The sequence below is a fragment of the Protobothrops mucrosquamatus genome, unplaced genomic scaffold (assembly GCF_001527695.2).
Source record: "Protobothrops mucrosquamatus isolate PMUCROS unplaced genomic scaffold, P.Mucros_1.0 scaffold787, whole genome shotgun sequence".
Classification (NCBI taxonomy): Eukaryota; Metazoa; Chordata; class Lepidosauria; order Squamata; family Viperidae; genus Protobothrops; species Protobothrops mucrosquamatus.
In genome coordinates, this window is record NW_015387055.1 from 44 (window position 1) to 13,807 (window position 13,764).

General features: G+C 41.6%; 1 protein-coding gene across 1 annotated transcript; it reads left to right on the forward strand.

Annotated features, from left to right (window-relative positions):
* Positions 1–278: 278 nt before the first annotated feature.
* Positions 279–5,619, forward strand: LOC107289931 (glycogen phosphorylase, muscle form-like; the record flags this gene model as incomplete). The annotated part of the gene is made up of 4 exons (XM_015818758.1): positions 279–486; positions 1,699–1,833; positions 3,382–3,448; positions 5,101–5,619. Coding segments are annotated over 4 exons (563 nt in total), but the record flags the coding sequence as incomplete, so codon positions are not given.
* Positions 5,620–13,764: the final 8,145 nt, after the last annotated feature.

The window sequence follows — 13,764 nt, forward strand, 5'->3', positions numbered from 1 at the left end:
GCCTGTTTTCAGAGGTGGCACCTGTTCCTCTGAATCCTACCAAGGATGAGGGATGCCCAAAGAGGTCATCCACTCTTTCTATCCTGCCCACGCAGATTAAATGCTTCACTATCCACGTGAGACAAGCCGTAGTTACTCAAATGAACAGATCAAAGATTACTTTAATTCGCAGGTATTCTCAATCAGTAACTCACAATTTACAGCTGAAATTCTTCTGGAATACAATAGTAATCGGGATCCATTTCATTAGGTAAAATGTCTCTTATTTTCTTGCGCAGTGATCCCCGCAGCTGATCTTTCCGAGCAGATCTCAACAGCCGGTACCGAAGCTTCAGGAACCGGGAACATGAAATTTATGCTGAACGGGGCTCTCACCATTGGCACCATGGATGGCGCCAACGTGGAGATGGCAGAGGAAGCCGGCGAGGAAAACCTGTTCATTTTTGGCATGCGCGTGGAGGATGTGGAGGAGATGGACAAGAAGGGGTAGGTGGCAGAGGAGGATGGGATCTTTGTTCCAGGCAGGCACAGGCTGAGCAGGGGGTTGGTACCAGAACAGGGGTAGGCAACCATGGCTCTTTTATGACTCGTGGACTTCAACTCCCAGAATTCCTGAGCCAGCATGGCTGGTTCAGGAATTCTGGGTGTTGAAGTCCACAAGTCGTAAAAGAGCCAAGATTGCCTACCCTTGCTCTATCAAGGGGTAGGCAACCTCGGCTCTATTACGACTCGTGGACTTCAACTCCCAGAATTCCTGAGCCAGCCTGGCTCAGCTTGGAAACCTCTCCCTTTCCCCTCAGCATGGCTGGCTCAGGAATTCTGGGAGTTGAAGTCCACAAGTCATAAAACAGCCAAGGTTGCCTACCCCTGGACTAGGATTCCATGAGTCCTAACTGGCTTAGTGAGGCTAAAATGGGCACCGGGATATTTGTAATTTATTTATTTAGCCTATAGCATCTACAGAGGTCATGCAATTACTGATACAGGCAGTCCTCGACTTGCAACCACAATTGAGCCCAAAATTTCTGTTGCTAAGTGAGAAGGCTGTTAAGTGAATTTGGCCCCATTTTACGACCTTTAATGACACCGTTGTTAAGTGAATCACTGCAATTGTTAAGTTGGTAACACGGGTGTTAAGGAAATTTGCCTTTTCCCCTTGACTTTGCTTGTCAGAAGGTCACAAAAGGGGGGGGGCACATGACTCCAGGACACTGCAACAGTCATACATTTGGCTGGCTGAGGAATTCTGGGAGGTGCCAAGGCTGGAGACCCCTGCCTTAAAACATGCCCAGCACTCTAGGAAAGGCTGGATGCCATTTACACCCAGCTGCCCTCCGAAGGGGAATCACTTCCAAGAACACGCAGCCCTTTGTCCAAATAAACCTCAGAGGCTGCTGTGAAAAAAAATACAGCCGAATCCAGGTTTCCCCAGCAAAAAGGGACGGATTGCAGCTCCCATCATTCCCAGCAGCCATGCCTGTGAGAGGATGATGGGAGCTGCCTTGCCAAAAGGTGAGAAGCACCGGGGCAAAAGTGGATTGGATTGTTTTTCTCCAAAAGAGCTGGTAAAATAGACCGGTTTTGTTTTATCTTTTTAAAGTTTTTTTTTTCTCCAGTAGGGAAGCTAAGAAGGGTCAGCATAGCTCAGGCTGCAGGACGATCATTTTGGGGCTAAATAAACCCTGTTTTTCCTCACAGCTACTGCGCCAAGGATTATTATGACCACATTCCCGAACTGAAGCAAGCCATCGATCAGCTGAGCAACGGCTTCTTCTCACCCAAGCAGCCGGATCTCTTTAAGGATATTGTTAACATGCTCATGTACCATGACCGGTGAGAGCGAACCCATGCATGTTCCTTTTCCTTTAAGGCAGTGTTTCTCAAGGTTTTTTTTTTTTTTAAAAAAATACATTTGTTATTGCTTTCCAAATAAGAAGAAATATTGGACAGCCATTTGTCTGAAATGGTATAGGTCTCCTGCCTGAGCAGAGGGTTGGACTAGATGACCTCCAAGGTCCCTTCCGACTCTGTTACTCTGCCTGTTATTCTGTTCTGTTATTTTATTAGTAACAGAAAAAAACCCCCCAAAAGGAACAAAACGCAATGATACATGCATTATTAAAAACCACAAGTGCTTAAAAAATGAAAACAAAATACAACAAAAAAGTTAAAATATAGTATACCTCTTACAACAATAAACGGTTGCCATTCTATGTAGAATTATCTAATGCATGTATTATGAATATATATTATACTAAACATTGATTTATTACATATATATGCATGTAATAAATATGAATGTTTTTATATTTTGTAAATGAACAGTTATTTACAAAATATATACTGTTATATTTATATTTTGTAAATATTTATTAAATATACATTTATGTTTGCATGATAGTTATATAAGTGTATTAGAATATACACACACATACATTACCTAAAAATGTTTTTTTAACCCACTGTGTGTATATATATATATATATATATATATATATATATATATATATATATATATATATATATATATATATATATATATATACATACATATATACATGCATACATATATATATATATATATACTGTATATACATGCATCCCATATTTTATTATGCTTATCCGTACAAAGTCTACATCTATAGGCAGTTTGCTCATAAATAGTAAGTATAACCAGGCCTTTAATTCACTGAATAAATGGGGCCATATATTTAGCGTTTCCCAACTTGGCAGCTTTGAGATGGGTAGACTTCAATTCCCAGAATCCCCCAGCCATCTTGCATTCTGGAAGTTGAAGTCCACAACTGCTGGCTGAGGCATCCTGGGAGTTGAAGTCCCCCCCCCCCCAATCTCATCAGGATCCTGGTTTTGGGTATTTCACTCAGACTTTCTCTTCTGCCATTGAGCTGGGTGTCCAGCAGGGGGCAGCTTAAAGCGAAGTTTAAGAATCCTAACTTTTTAAATCATGGGAATTTCTTAAATTTTGCTGGGAATCAAAGGCAGTCTTCCATTTTCATCCACGCAAGAGACAAAACAGCGGGCTGAAATTTTCCAAGGGCAGGTCCACACCCAAAGTTAGAAGCAACAGCAACAAAAGGGACAATAGACAATGAGCTAACTCAGTGTCTCTCAACCTTAGCAACTTTAAGATGTGTGGACTTCCACTCCCAGAATTCCCCAGCCAGCGTTGAAGTCCACTTGTCTTGAAAGTTGCTAAGATTAAGAAGCACTGAGCTAGAGGCTGGACAGCCATCAGATGTCAGGGATGCTTTATTCCAGATCAAGGGGTTGGATTGGATGACCTTAGGGAGCTCACTCCTGCCTCCTGCATCTTAATGAGCAAACTGGGCTTTCCAGTAATCATCCTTTTTCTTGCTGCAGGTTTAAAGTTTTTGCCGACTACGAAGCTTACATTAAATGTCAAGAAAAGGTCAGCGCCCTTTACAAGGTGAGTTTGTGCCAGAGGGGTCCAGGTGTTTGCCAAATTGCAGGATTAGTGCCACCAGCCAGCCTCCTTGGAATCAGGGGACGTTAGAATCAGAAGGACCCCCTAAGTCGTATTAGCTACTATCTAGCCAAGGCTGGTAAAGAGAAGCGTAATTTTGTTAAATTTTGCGTTTAGTTAATCCAGTTCATTAAATTAAATTTAGCATCCAGTTCTGGTCACCGTGATATAAGAAAGATGTTGGGACTCTGGAAAGAGTGCAGAGAAGAGCAACAAAGATGGTTAGGGGGCTGGAGGCTAAAACATAGAAAGAACGGTTGTGGATCTGGGTATGTCTTCTAGTCCAATGAAGAGAAGGATTGGGGGTACGGATGCTAAAATATAAGAATAAAAATCTTCTTCCCAGCATCTCCCTCCGTTTTTCGGTCTTTTATCCATCATAGAATAGAGTTCTTTATTGACCAAGTGTGATTGGACACACAAGGAATTTGCCTTCAGTGCATACGCTCTCAGCGTACATAAAAGGTATAAATCCTGATCATAGTCATCGTAAAAATACGTTCATCATAAATCATAAGATACGACACTTAGTGATAGTCATAGGATACTAAAGAAGCAATCAACCTAAATCATACTAGGAAACTAGATAAAACAATATCAATTGTAAGATCCAAGCAACAGTGTTATAGTCATCAGTAGATAAGGAGATAGCTAATAGGAAAGATGGGAAGAATAATAGTAATCAGCCTTACTAAATAGTTTGATGTGTTGTGGGAATTAGTTGTTTAGCAGAGTGATGGCGTCTTTGTGTCTAGTTGTTCTGGTGTGCCCTATAGTGTCATTCTGAGGGTAGAAGCTGAAACAATTTATGTCCAGGATATGAGGGGTCTGTAGATCTATTTTCACAGTAATATTTTCTTTAAAACTGTGAGAGCCATTTCTAAAGAGACCGCAAGTGCAAATCTGTAATAAGGGCATTAGACAAAGGACTGTATTTTTAGTAAATTGGATTACATCCCCCCCAGTGGTGAATTTTTTTTCCTGGCTTTAATAGTTTTGATTGTTTGTGATGTGGCTTATGATTTGATGAAGCCTGCCCATCACACTCATAAGTTGCGATGGTACTTATATTTGTTAGAATGGAAAATGGAAGCTTTTTTCTCTTTCTTTCTTTCTTTCTTTCTTTCTTTCTTTCTTTCTTTCTTTCTTTCTTTCTTTTCCTTTCTTTTTTCCTTCCTCTTTTTTTCCTTTCCTTTTCCTTTCTTCTCTTTCCTTCTCTTTCCTTTGTTCCTTCCCTATTTTCTTTCTTCTTTCTTTCTCTCTTCCTCTCCTTTATTCTCTCATCTCCCTTCCTTCCTTCCTTCCTTCCCTCCCTCTGTTTTTTCTTTCTTTCTTTCTCTTTCAATTTTCTTTTTTTTCTTTCCTTTCTCTCTCCTCCTTTCTCTCACCCTTCCTTCCTTCCTTCCTTCCTTCCTTCCTTCCTTCCTTCCTTCCTTCCTTCCTTTTTTCTTTCTCTCTCTCTCTCTCTCTCTCTCTCTCTTAGTTTGGGTTAGTTTTTATGCATTTTGTAAGACTTCTAATAAAAATGTATTTTAACAAAGAGGAGAAGGGCTTCCCTTCCTTCTCTCAATTTCTCTGTTGCTGGCCTTCCGCAGAACTCCAAGGAGTGGACAAAGAAGGTGATCCGGAACATTGGAACTTCTGGAAAGTTCTCGAGCGACCGCACCATTGCCCAGTACGCCCGCGAGATCTGGGGGGTCGAGCCCAGCCGCCAAAAGATCCCTGCCCCCGACGACCCTCGGGAATGAGCCCCCTCTGTCTTACTGCCCTGAGGGGGCTCGGCGGCAATGCGAATCTCCATCTCGGCCAAGCCCCCCAACCTGCCACCGAGGGGGAGGATGTGTGGGAAGGACCCCTCGCCTTCCTAGCCCCCCTTCGGTATCTTTTTTTTTTAAATTCACCATCACCCTTTCCTTCATACAGTATTTTGCCAGGGCTTCCTTCCCTTCTTAGTGTGAGAAAAAGCCTCTTTTGCAGCTTTTAGGGGGGGGGATCTGCAAAAGACCCACCAGGGGGAAGGAGAGTTGGCTGTTCAGCTAAAGCAAAACGACACGATCCTTCCGGTCATTGTGAAATGAGGGAAAGGGCTTGCAAACCGGAAGATAGAAGCAAAAGGAAAATTAAAATAAATAAATAAAGCTTTTAAAACACTCCTGAACATTTTTTCTTCCTCTGCAAGTTTTTTTTTTTTTAAAAAAGCATTCATTTGTAATTAATTAAATGAATTAATCTTTAATTCATTAAATTAATGTTAATTTAATTTGAGGGTGTCTCGCTCTGAAAATAAGGGCAGCTTTGGGGAGCAGTGGGGTGGGATGTCAACTTTTCAAGAAGCTAAACAGGCCTGTTTTAAGTCGCATCCAAACCCTCACCCATCAAGCAGACTGCAAAGTTTGCAGCCATGTAATAATAATAATAATAATAATAATAATAATAATAATAATAATAATAATAATAATAATAATAATAATAATAGTAAAGTTGGAAGGGACCTTGAAGGGCATCTGTTGCACCGCAGAAATAGGGCTGTGTGGATGGGAAAGTTTGGAGCTTGCAAATCAGAATACATCAGAGTTGGAAGGGACCTTGGAGGTCTTCTAGTCCAACCCCCTGCTCAAGCAGGAAACCTTACACCGTTTAAGACGAGTGGCTGTCAAGTCTCTTCTTAAAAAACTCATCTAATCTATGCTTTGTTGTGAGAACGGTCAAAGAAACACTTGTTTGATTAATATGACAGCAAGGTTTTATAAAACTATATTTCTTTTTTTAAAAAAACTATATGTTTTAGTGTTCTCTACAGGTAGTCCTTGACTTACAGCCGTTCGTTTAGCGACCATTCAAAGTTACAGCAGTACTGAAAAAGGTGGTTTGCTCAACAACCAGGGCAGACATCATAAAATTGGGCACAACTTATCAACCGCCTGTCTTAGCAACAGAAATTCTGGTTCTGATGGTGGTGGTAAGTGGGAGGACTACCTATACAGGCCGCCTTGCTATCAAGCATCGCCTTCATCATTACAGCTAGTCCTCGAGTTACGGCCCCAATGGAGGCCAAAATTGCTGCTGTTAAGCAAGTACGTTTTGCCTCGTTGTAAGACCCGTCTTGCCACCGTTGTTAAATGAATCGCTGCTGTTGTTAAGTTAGTCGCACGGTTGTTAAGTGAATCTGGCTTCCCCCACTGACTTTGCTCGTCAGAAGATCACAAAAGGGGATCACGTGACCCCGGGACGCTGCGACCGTCGTGAATACCGGTGAGTTGCCAAGCTTCTGAATTTTGATCACGTGACCCTGGGGGATGCTGTAAAGGTCGTAAGTGTGAAAAACGGTCGCAAGTCACTTTTTTCAGTGCCGTTGCAACTTTGAACAGTCACTAAATGAACTGTTGTAAGTGGAGGACTGCCTGTCTTTTCACAGAGATTTTATTTTTGTTCAGTGAGGGTGATGTAGCCACAATTGACACACACACAAAAAAGTCTTCAGGGATATGCTAAAAATGGCTTTTACTTCCCTGTGAACGATCCGTTTTCCCCATCAGCCTGTGTTCCTGTTGCTTTTTAAATTGGTATTTCAATTAGGGTGAAAATGCTTCTCTAATTGTCCTTTGGAAATAAGGGTGAGCTCAAAGAGGCCTCGGTGCTAAACTGCAGGGAGGAGATGAGAAACTAAGAAGAAAAGAATCCATCGGGTTTTTCCCATTGACGTCCTTAAATGCCTCGCTCAAATTTTTCTACCTGTAATTGATCCCCCCCAAAAAGCAGCAAACTCTATGTATGTGGCATTTTGTTAACATTTTCAGGAAACATATACCCGATATAAACTAGGCTAAAATATTTATGAATATAGCGGTAAAGAGCATTTAAGTGCTAATTAAAAGATTAATTAAAAATAAATGAACTCAAGCTAAAAAGGGAACCAAGCTGATGCTTCGACTTTTCCCCTTCTGCAGGAATTTCGATTTTATGCAATGTGAGCAGGAGAAAAGAAAGAAAAAAAAATAGGGGAAAATTGTAAGGCAGAGGCCGTTGTCATCTGGGAGAAAAAAATACCGCACAAGAATTCTGAATACACCACTGGTGGAAATATAGTCATACAGTCCGCCTCGTGCTTGAGATAAAAGTAAAAAAAAAAAAGTGCTTCTTGGTTCCATTCCTCGACTTACCAACTTCCATTTGGTGATGGTTCAAAGTTACAAAATAGTCCCTTACAATCAGTCTTTGCACATGCCCAGGACAGCATCCCCAAAAGTTATGTGATCAAAATTCAGCTGCTTGGCAACTGACATGTATTTATGACTGTTGCAGTGTCCGTTGGTCCTTCTGTGACCTTCCCAACTGGCTTCCAACAAGCAGAGTCAATGGGGGAAGCCAGATTCGCTTAATGACCATGTGAGCCACTTAACAACTGCAGTGATTTATTTAACCACCTTGGGGGGGGGAAGGTCGTAAAATCGGAAGTGACTCACTCACGTAACGACCGCCTTGCTTGGCAATGGAAATTCTGATCCCAACTGTGGTCATAAGTAGAGGACTATCTGTATATCCTTCCTGGATCACTGAGCTTTGTGTTCTGGTTCTGGTTCTGGGTCCTTCCCATTGCTAAAGCCCTGGAGAGATCTATTTAGGTAGAAGATCTGTGAATTCAGTTCCTAGAAGAGGGTTTCTACCCCATAGAACAGGGGTCTGCAACCTTGGCAACTCCCAGAATTCCTCAGCCAGTTGAAGTCCACAAGTCTTAAAGTTGCCAAGGTTGGCGACCTCTACAATAGAATAGAACATCTGGCTATGGATGTTTGATGATTCCCAGGAAGGATGAAAATGGTCACCTGCTGCCCCCTAGTGGCCAATGCAAACTATCCATTTGGTGAGTTCACAGGGGGCTCAACTGGAGAAATTTTAACATCATCACCGTCAATCAGAATAGAGCTGGAAGGGATCTTGGAGGTCTTCTAGTCCAGCCCCCTGCTCAAGCAGGAGGTCCTACACCCATTTCAGACAAGTGGCTGTCCAGTCTCTTCTTAAAAACCTCTAGTGATGGAGCACCTACAACGTCTGAAGGCAAGCTGCTCCACTGGTTCATTGTCCTCACTACCGCCCACCATGGATTTGAGTTTATCGAAACCTGACACTCCACAAGCAATTCCATCAACAGACCCTGAACGACACTGAAAAAAGTGACTTGTGACCGTTTTCACACTTAACGACCGTTGCAGCATCCCTGTGGTCACATGATCAAACTTCAGACGCTTGGCAACTGGCATGTAAATAATAATAATAATAATAATAAAGTTGGAAGGGACCTTGGAGGTCATCTAGTCCAACCCCCTACTCAGGCAGGAAACCCTACATCATTTCGGACAAATGGCTGTCCAGTCTCTTCTTAAAATCTTCCAGTGTTGGAGCATTCACTGCTTCTGGAGGCAAGGAGTTCCACTGGTTAATTGTTCTCACTGTCAGGAAGTTTCTCCTTAGTTCCAGGCTGCTTCTCTCCTTGATTAGTTTCCATCCGTTGCTTCTTCTCCTGCCTTCAGGCGCTTTGGAGAATAGCTTGACTCCCTCTTCTTTGGGGCAGCCCCTGAGATATTGGAACATGGCTATCATGTCCCCCCTCGTCCTTCTCTTTGTTAAGCTAGACATTCCCAATTCCAGCAGCCGTTCCTTGTATGTTTCAGCCTCCAGTCCCCTGATCATCTTTGTTGCTCTTCTCTGTACTCTTTCTAGAGTCTCAGCATCTTTTTTGCACCGTGGTGACCAAAACTGGATGCAGGATTCCAAGTGTGACCTTACCAAGTCCTTGTAAAGTGGTGTTAACACTTTACACTATCCCTCTGTCACATGATCCCCTTTTGCGATCCTGACAAGCCAAAGGCAAGACGGAAGCCAGATTCATTTAACAACCGTGTCACTAACTTAACAACTGCAGCGATTCACTTAACAACTGTGGCAGGCAGGGTCGTAAAATGGCGGCAAACCTCGCTAAAGAACTGTCCCGTTTAACAACAGCCCTTTGGGGCTCAACTGTGGTCGTTAAGTTGAGAACTAGGGGGAAGAAATTCCCCAAGAGGAAGGCCAAGAAAAATCTCCTCCAGCCAAAACGGGGAGCCTCCTTTTTTTTATACACCATCCAGCAAAATGCCTCCCTCTTGACCTGTGGGAATGAGAGATCCCTTCCCGGAAAGTTGCTTTGCTCTGTTTAATTAGGGATTGGAGATTGCATTCCTGCTGCCGAGAGTTTTATTAAAAGCTCAGCAGGATTTTCAAGTGGAATGGAGCCCGCCGGCCTCGAGAAGCCGGCGAAGTCAATCGAGCGGATTCCCAAGTTAGCCCTGGATGGGGGGGGGGTCTGTGAATAACTGAACGGTGAGGTTTTATGAGCTCGCTGTTTGTCGTGGAGAGCAGGGGCTTTGTGATGGGTGAAAGATACGGTGCTTACGTGCAGCTGTGCGAAGGCTCGGCTGGGGTTTTTTGGCAAGGTTCACCAGGGAGAAGCAAACAGATGTGTTTGCCGAAAATAAAGTCCTGGAGGAAATGCCACCCAATGCACAACAAACAAACAAACCCCTGTTTGATGCCTTACTATTAATTTTCTAATACTTATTATTTGTTAATATTTACTCAATCAATAGTTTAAGATTTTATCTTGCTTTTAATTGGATCTAAGCCAGCTAGAGTCACATCTCGCCAAGATGAGGGGCTTATACATTTAATAAAATAAATATTTTACTGGTCTGTTCAAGTCCATTGAATAGTCATTTATAATACATAGCTTAATTAGCAGGATATTATACTCTAATGGGCCATGAAATCATGCCTTCCGTTTCAAAACAATTTTTGCAAAGCAATATATTTATATATAGCTATACCTATCTCTATCCATCCATCCATCCATCCATCCATCCATCCATCCATCCATCCATCCATCCATCTATCTATCTATCTATCTATCTATCATCTATCTATCTATCTATCTATCTATCTATCTATCTATCTATCTATCTATCTATCTATCTATCTATCTATCTATTATCTATCTATCATCTATCATCTATCTATCTATCTATCTATCATCTATCTATCTATCTATCTATCTATCTATCTATCTATCTATCTATCTATCTATCTATCTATCTATCTATCTATCTATCTATCTATTATCTACCTATCTATCATCTATCTATCATCTATTATCTATCTATCTATCTATCTATCTATCTATCTATCTATCTATCTATCTATCTCTATCTATCTATGATCTAATAATAATTAGTGAAATAATGAATATGGTTGATTAATAATAAAAATATCTTTTTTTAAAAAATCACCTGCTTTTGACCCAGGAAACAGATCAGCAGAGACTTATTTGATAGACCTCATATGATTGCTAAGCGCCTTCTCCTCATTTGGAAATCTGAAATTCTCAGCGGCAGGTCTTTTTCTGCAAAAAAAAAAAAAAAGAAAAAGAAAATTATTTCGATTTTGACCATTTTTTTCTTTAAAACTGCACATATATATAATATCTTAAAAAGATATTTTCATTATTAATTAACTATATTCATTATTTCACTAATTATTATTAGAGCATAGATAGATGATAGATGATGGTAGGTAGGTAGGTAGGTAGGTAGGTAGGTAGATAGATAGATAGATAGATAGATAGATAGATAGATAGATAGATAGATAGATAGATAGATAGATAGATAGATAGATAGATAGATAATTGCTTGCCTATTTTGTTTGCTACCATTCTCAGTTGCTTGGAAAGGCTAGATAAATAAACTTCAGTTTTAAAGCACCTCTTTGAAGACTTAAGTGGTCCAGCCCTGGTTGGGGAATGCTGAGATTAAAAGTCAGACACATCTGGACAATGCCAGCTAAGAAATGGCTGCAAATTCTAGGCACTCCTGGTCCTTCCCAAGTCAACAGAGCTGGCGAAGTGGGTCAAACTGGGCCCTTAAAAAGGAAAATTTAAAAAAAAATTGGCAGGGAGCTGATAATCTCTCTCTCATTAACCCCCCTCTCAACAAACAGGCCGCAACAGCTGTTCTTTTGCATTTGGGAAAAGGAAGCTAAAAATAGCCCCTTCCTCGTGAGCGCGCTCGCAATTTCCCTTAGCGGATGAAAAGCTGGCCAGGTTTTGCGTTAAATGGCAGGAGTCAAACGCCCATTAGACCAGCATTTCACCCATTAGACCAGCATTTCTCAACCTTGGTAACTTTATGATGGGTGAACTTCAACTCCCAGAATTCCCCAGCCAGCATGGCTGGCTGTTGAATTCTGGGAGTTGAAGTCCACCCGTCTTAAAGTGGCCAACACTGAGAAACCCTTTTCTACAAGATGGAAAGACAAGATCTAAGTTTAAACTTAAGATAGCCACACGATACAGTGAACAGAATTATAAAATTATTTTTTTCCTTGTTCTAAGCTGGCCAAGTTGAGTTTGAAAACAACCAGAAAACAAAGGAGGTTAAAAATTCATTAATAAGGAAATTGAAAATGTTTGAATCCTGTTAAAAATCTAGTGAGTGCAGCCTACCCACTTCAAACCTTTTGGAGTGTGTGTGTGTGTGTGTGTGTGTGTAGAGGAAGAGAGGCACTCTGCACATGCTCAGAGGTACGTTCTGCTTTAGATCGCTTCCAGGGTACCTGTTCCAAAGAGACCCAAGATTCAAGCAGAAGAGAGAATAGAATAGAATAGAATTATAGAATAGAATAGAATATTCTACATATTTGTTATAACGTGGTGACCAAAACTGGATGCAGTATTCCAGGTGTGGTCTTAGAATTGGAGAAAATCACAACATACAAAGTCCTGCAAATAGAAGCAGAACAACTGTGGCAAAAGAAAGCAAAGATATTCCCAGTAGTAATAGGTGTCTTGGGTACAATCCCAAAACATCTGGAGCACCATTTGAACCCCTTTGAAATTGAAAAAAATCTCCATCAGTCAATTGTAAAGGGCAGCTTTACTTAGAACAGTGGACAGCCTGCGCTGATACTTTAACACTTTCGAACAACCACATCTGCCTCTCCTGGGTTCTTGGGAAGGACTCCATCAGTAGACAAAAACAGTCTGAACATCTGGCTGGATGTGCAACCGAGCATAATATGTAAAAAAAAGTATTTGACCCAGCTGGGTTTGTATCTAAACCCTTCTCTAAAAATTCCTGTAAGTTTCTTGCCCCCAAAAGCAGTTTGTTCTTCTGGCTATAACAAACTAACACAAAATCCCTGTGGAGTCTGTTTGTTTTTAATTTGCTTTTTCAAAAAACAAAACTTTCAGAGGAGATTTTTGGAAGCACATTTTGCTCTTTCGGGCTGCCATTGGGAATAATGTGTCTTGGGCAATTTTAATGCTCCTTATCTCTGGAGGCTGAGAGGGAAGGACAGATCGATCGAAGAAAAAAAGCACAGGATTTGGGCAGGGGGAACGGGATTTGGCTCCCAAAAGACTGCCCAAACCGGAAATAAATTGAATTTTGTTTTTCCGCAGGCCTTGAATGTGATAGCTAAGGAGGATACAACTAATAAACTTTGGTTAAAGATTGCAATGAGCTCAGAGCAGAACAATCTGGGTGGATCCCACGGCATATTTTATAAGGGGCATAGCCTATTTTCTGGGATTGCGTAACAACTGCACCTGTTGAATAATCTGACAGGCTGGCATCATTTTTACAAGGTCGAAGATGTTTTGTTTTTAGTGCAACCGAATAAACTCCCAGATTGACTCTGGTGCTTTCTCCCCCTCCTCCTGTGGTTGAGTGAGGTTGATTTTTGGATTCGGACAGGGAGGAATAGGCACTCTGTACATGCTCAAGTGATTCCAGGGAATAGTCTCAGCACTGGTTGATGGTTGTGGAGGAACTGAGTAAATTTGTGCAAGAATCTGGTGGTGGGTGAAGAGCTTGGCTTCGACTCTTCTCCTGTTCAATAGTTCTTCTATTATGGCCCAAGAGAGAAAAAGCCCTCTGTGTATGCTCAGAGGCAAGCCTGCGTTTATCCCGCGAACACCAGCCACTGACAGAAGGGGGCATACTGTGACTGGGTTTAAACCACCAAGAGAAGCTAAGTTGGAGTCTTGTGATTTAAGGTGCTCGTGTTGGTGTTGTTTGGGCTGAACGCAGCAGAGGTTGTGTGTACCACACCTGAGCAAGCCTCAAATATTTGGGTAGCTGCATTTTCACAAGCAGCTAATCTCAGTTAGGGATAAGCCTTGGTTTTGCTGTTTGGCTTGATGCTTCCCTGTATGTGGAGCCCAAACTCAG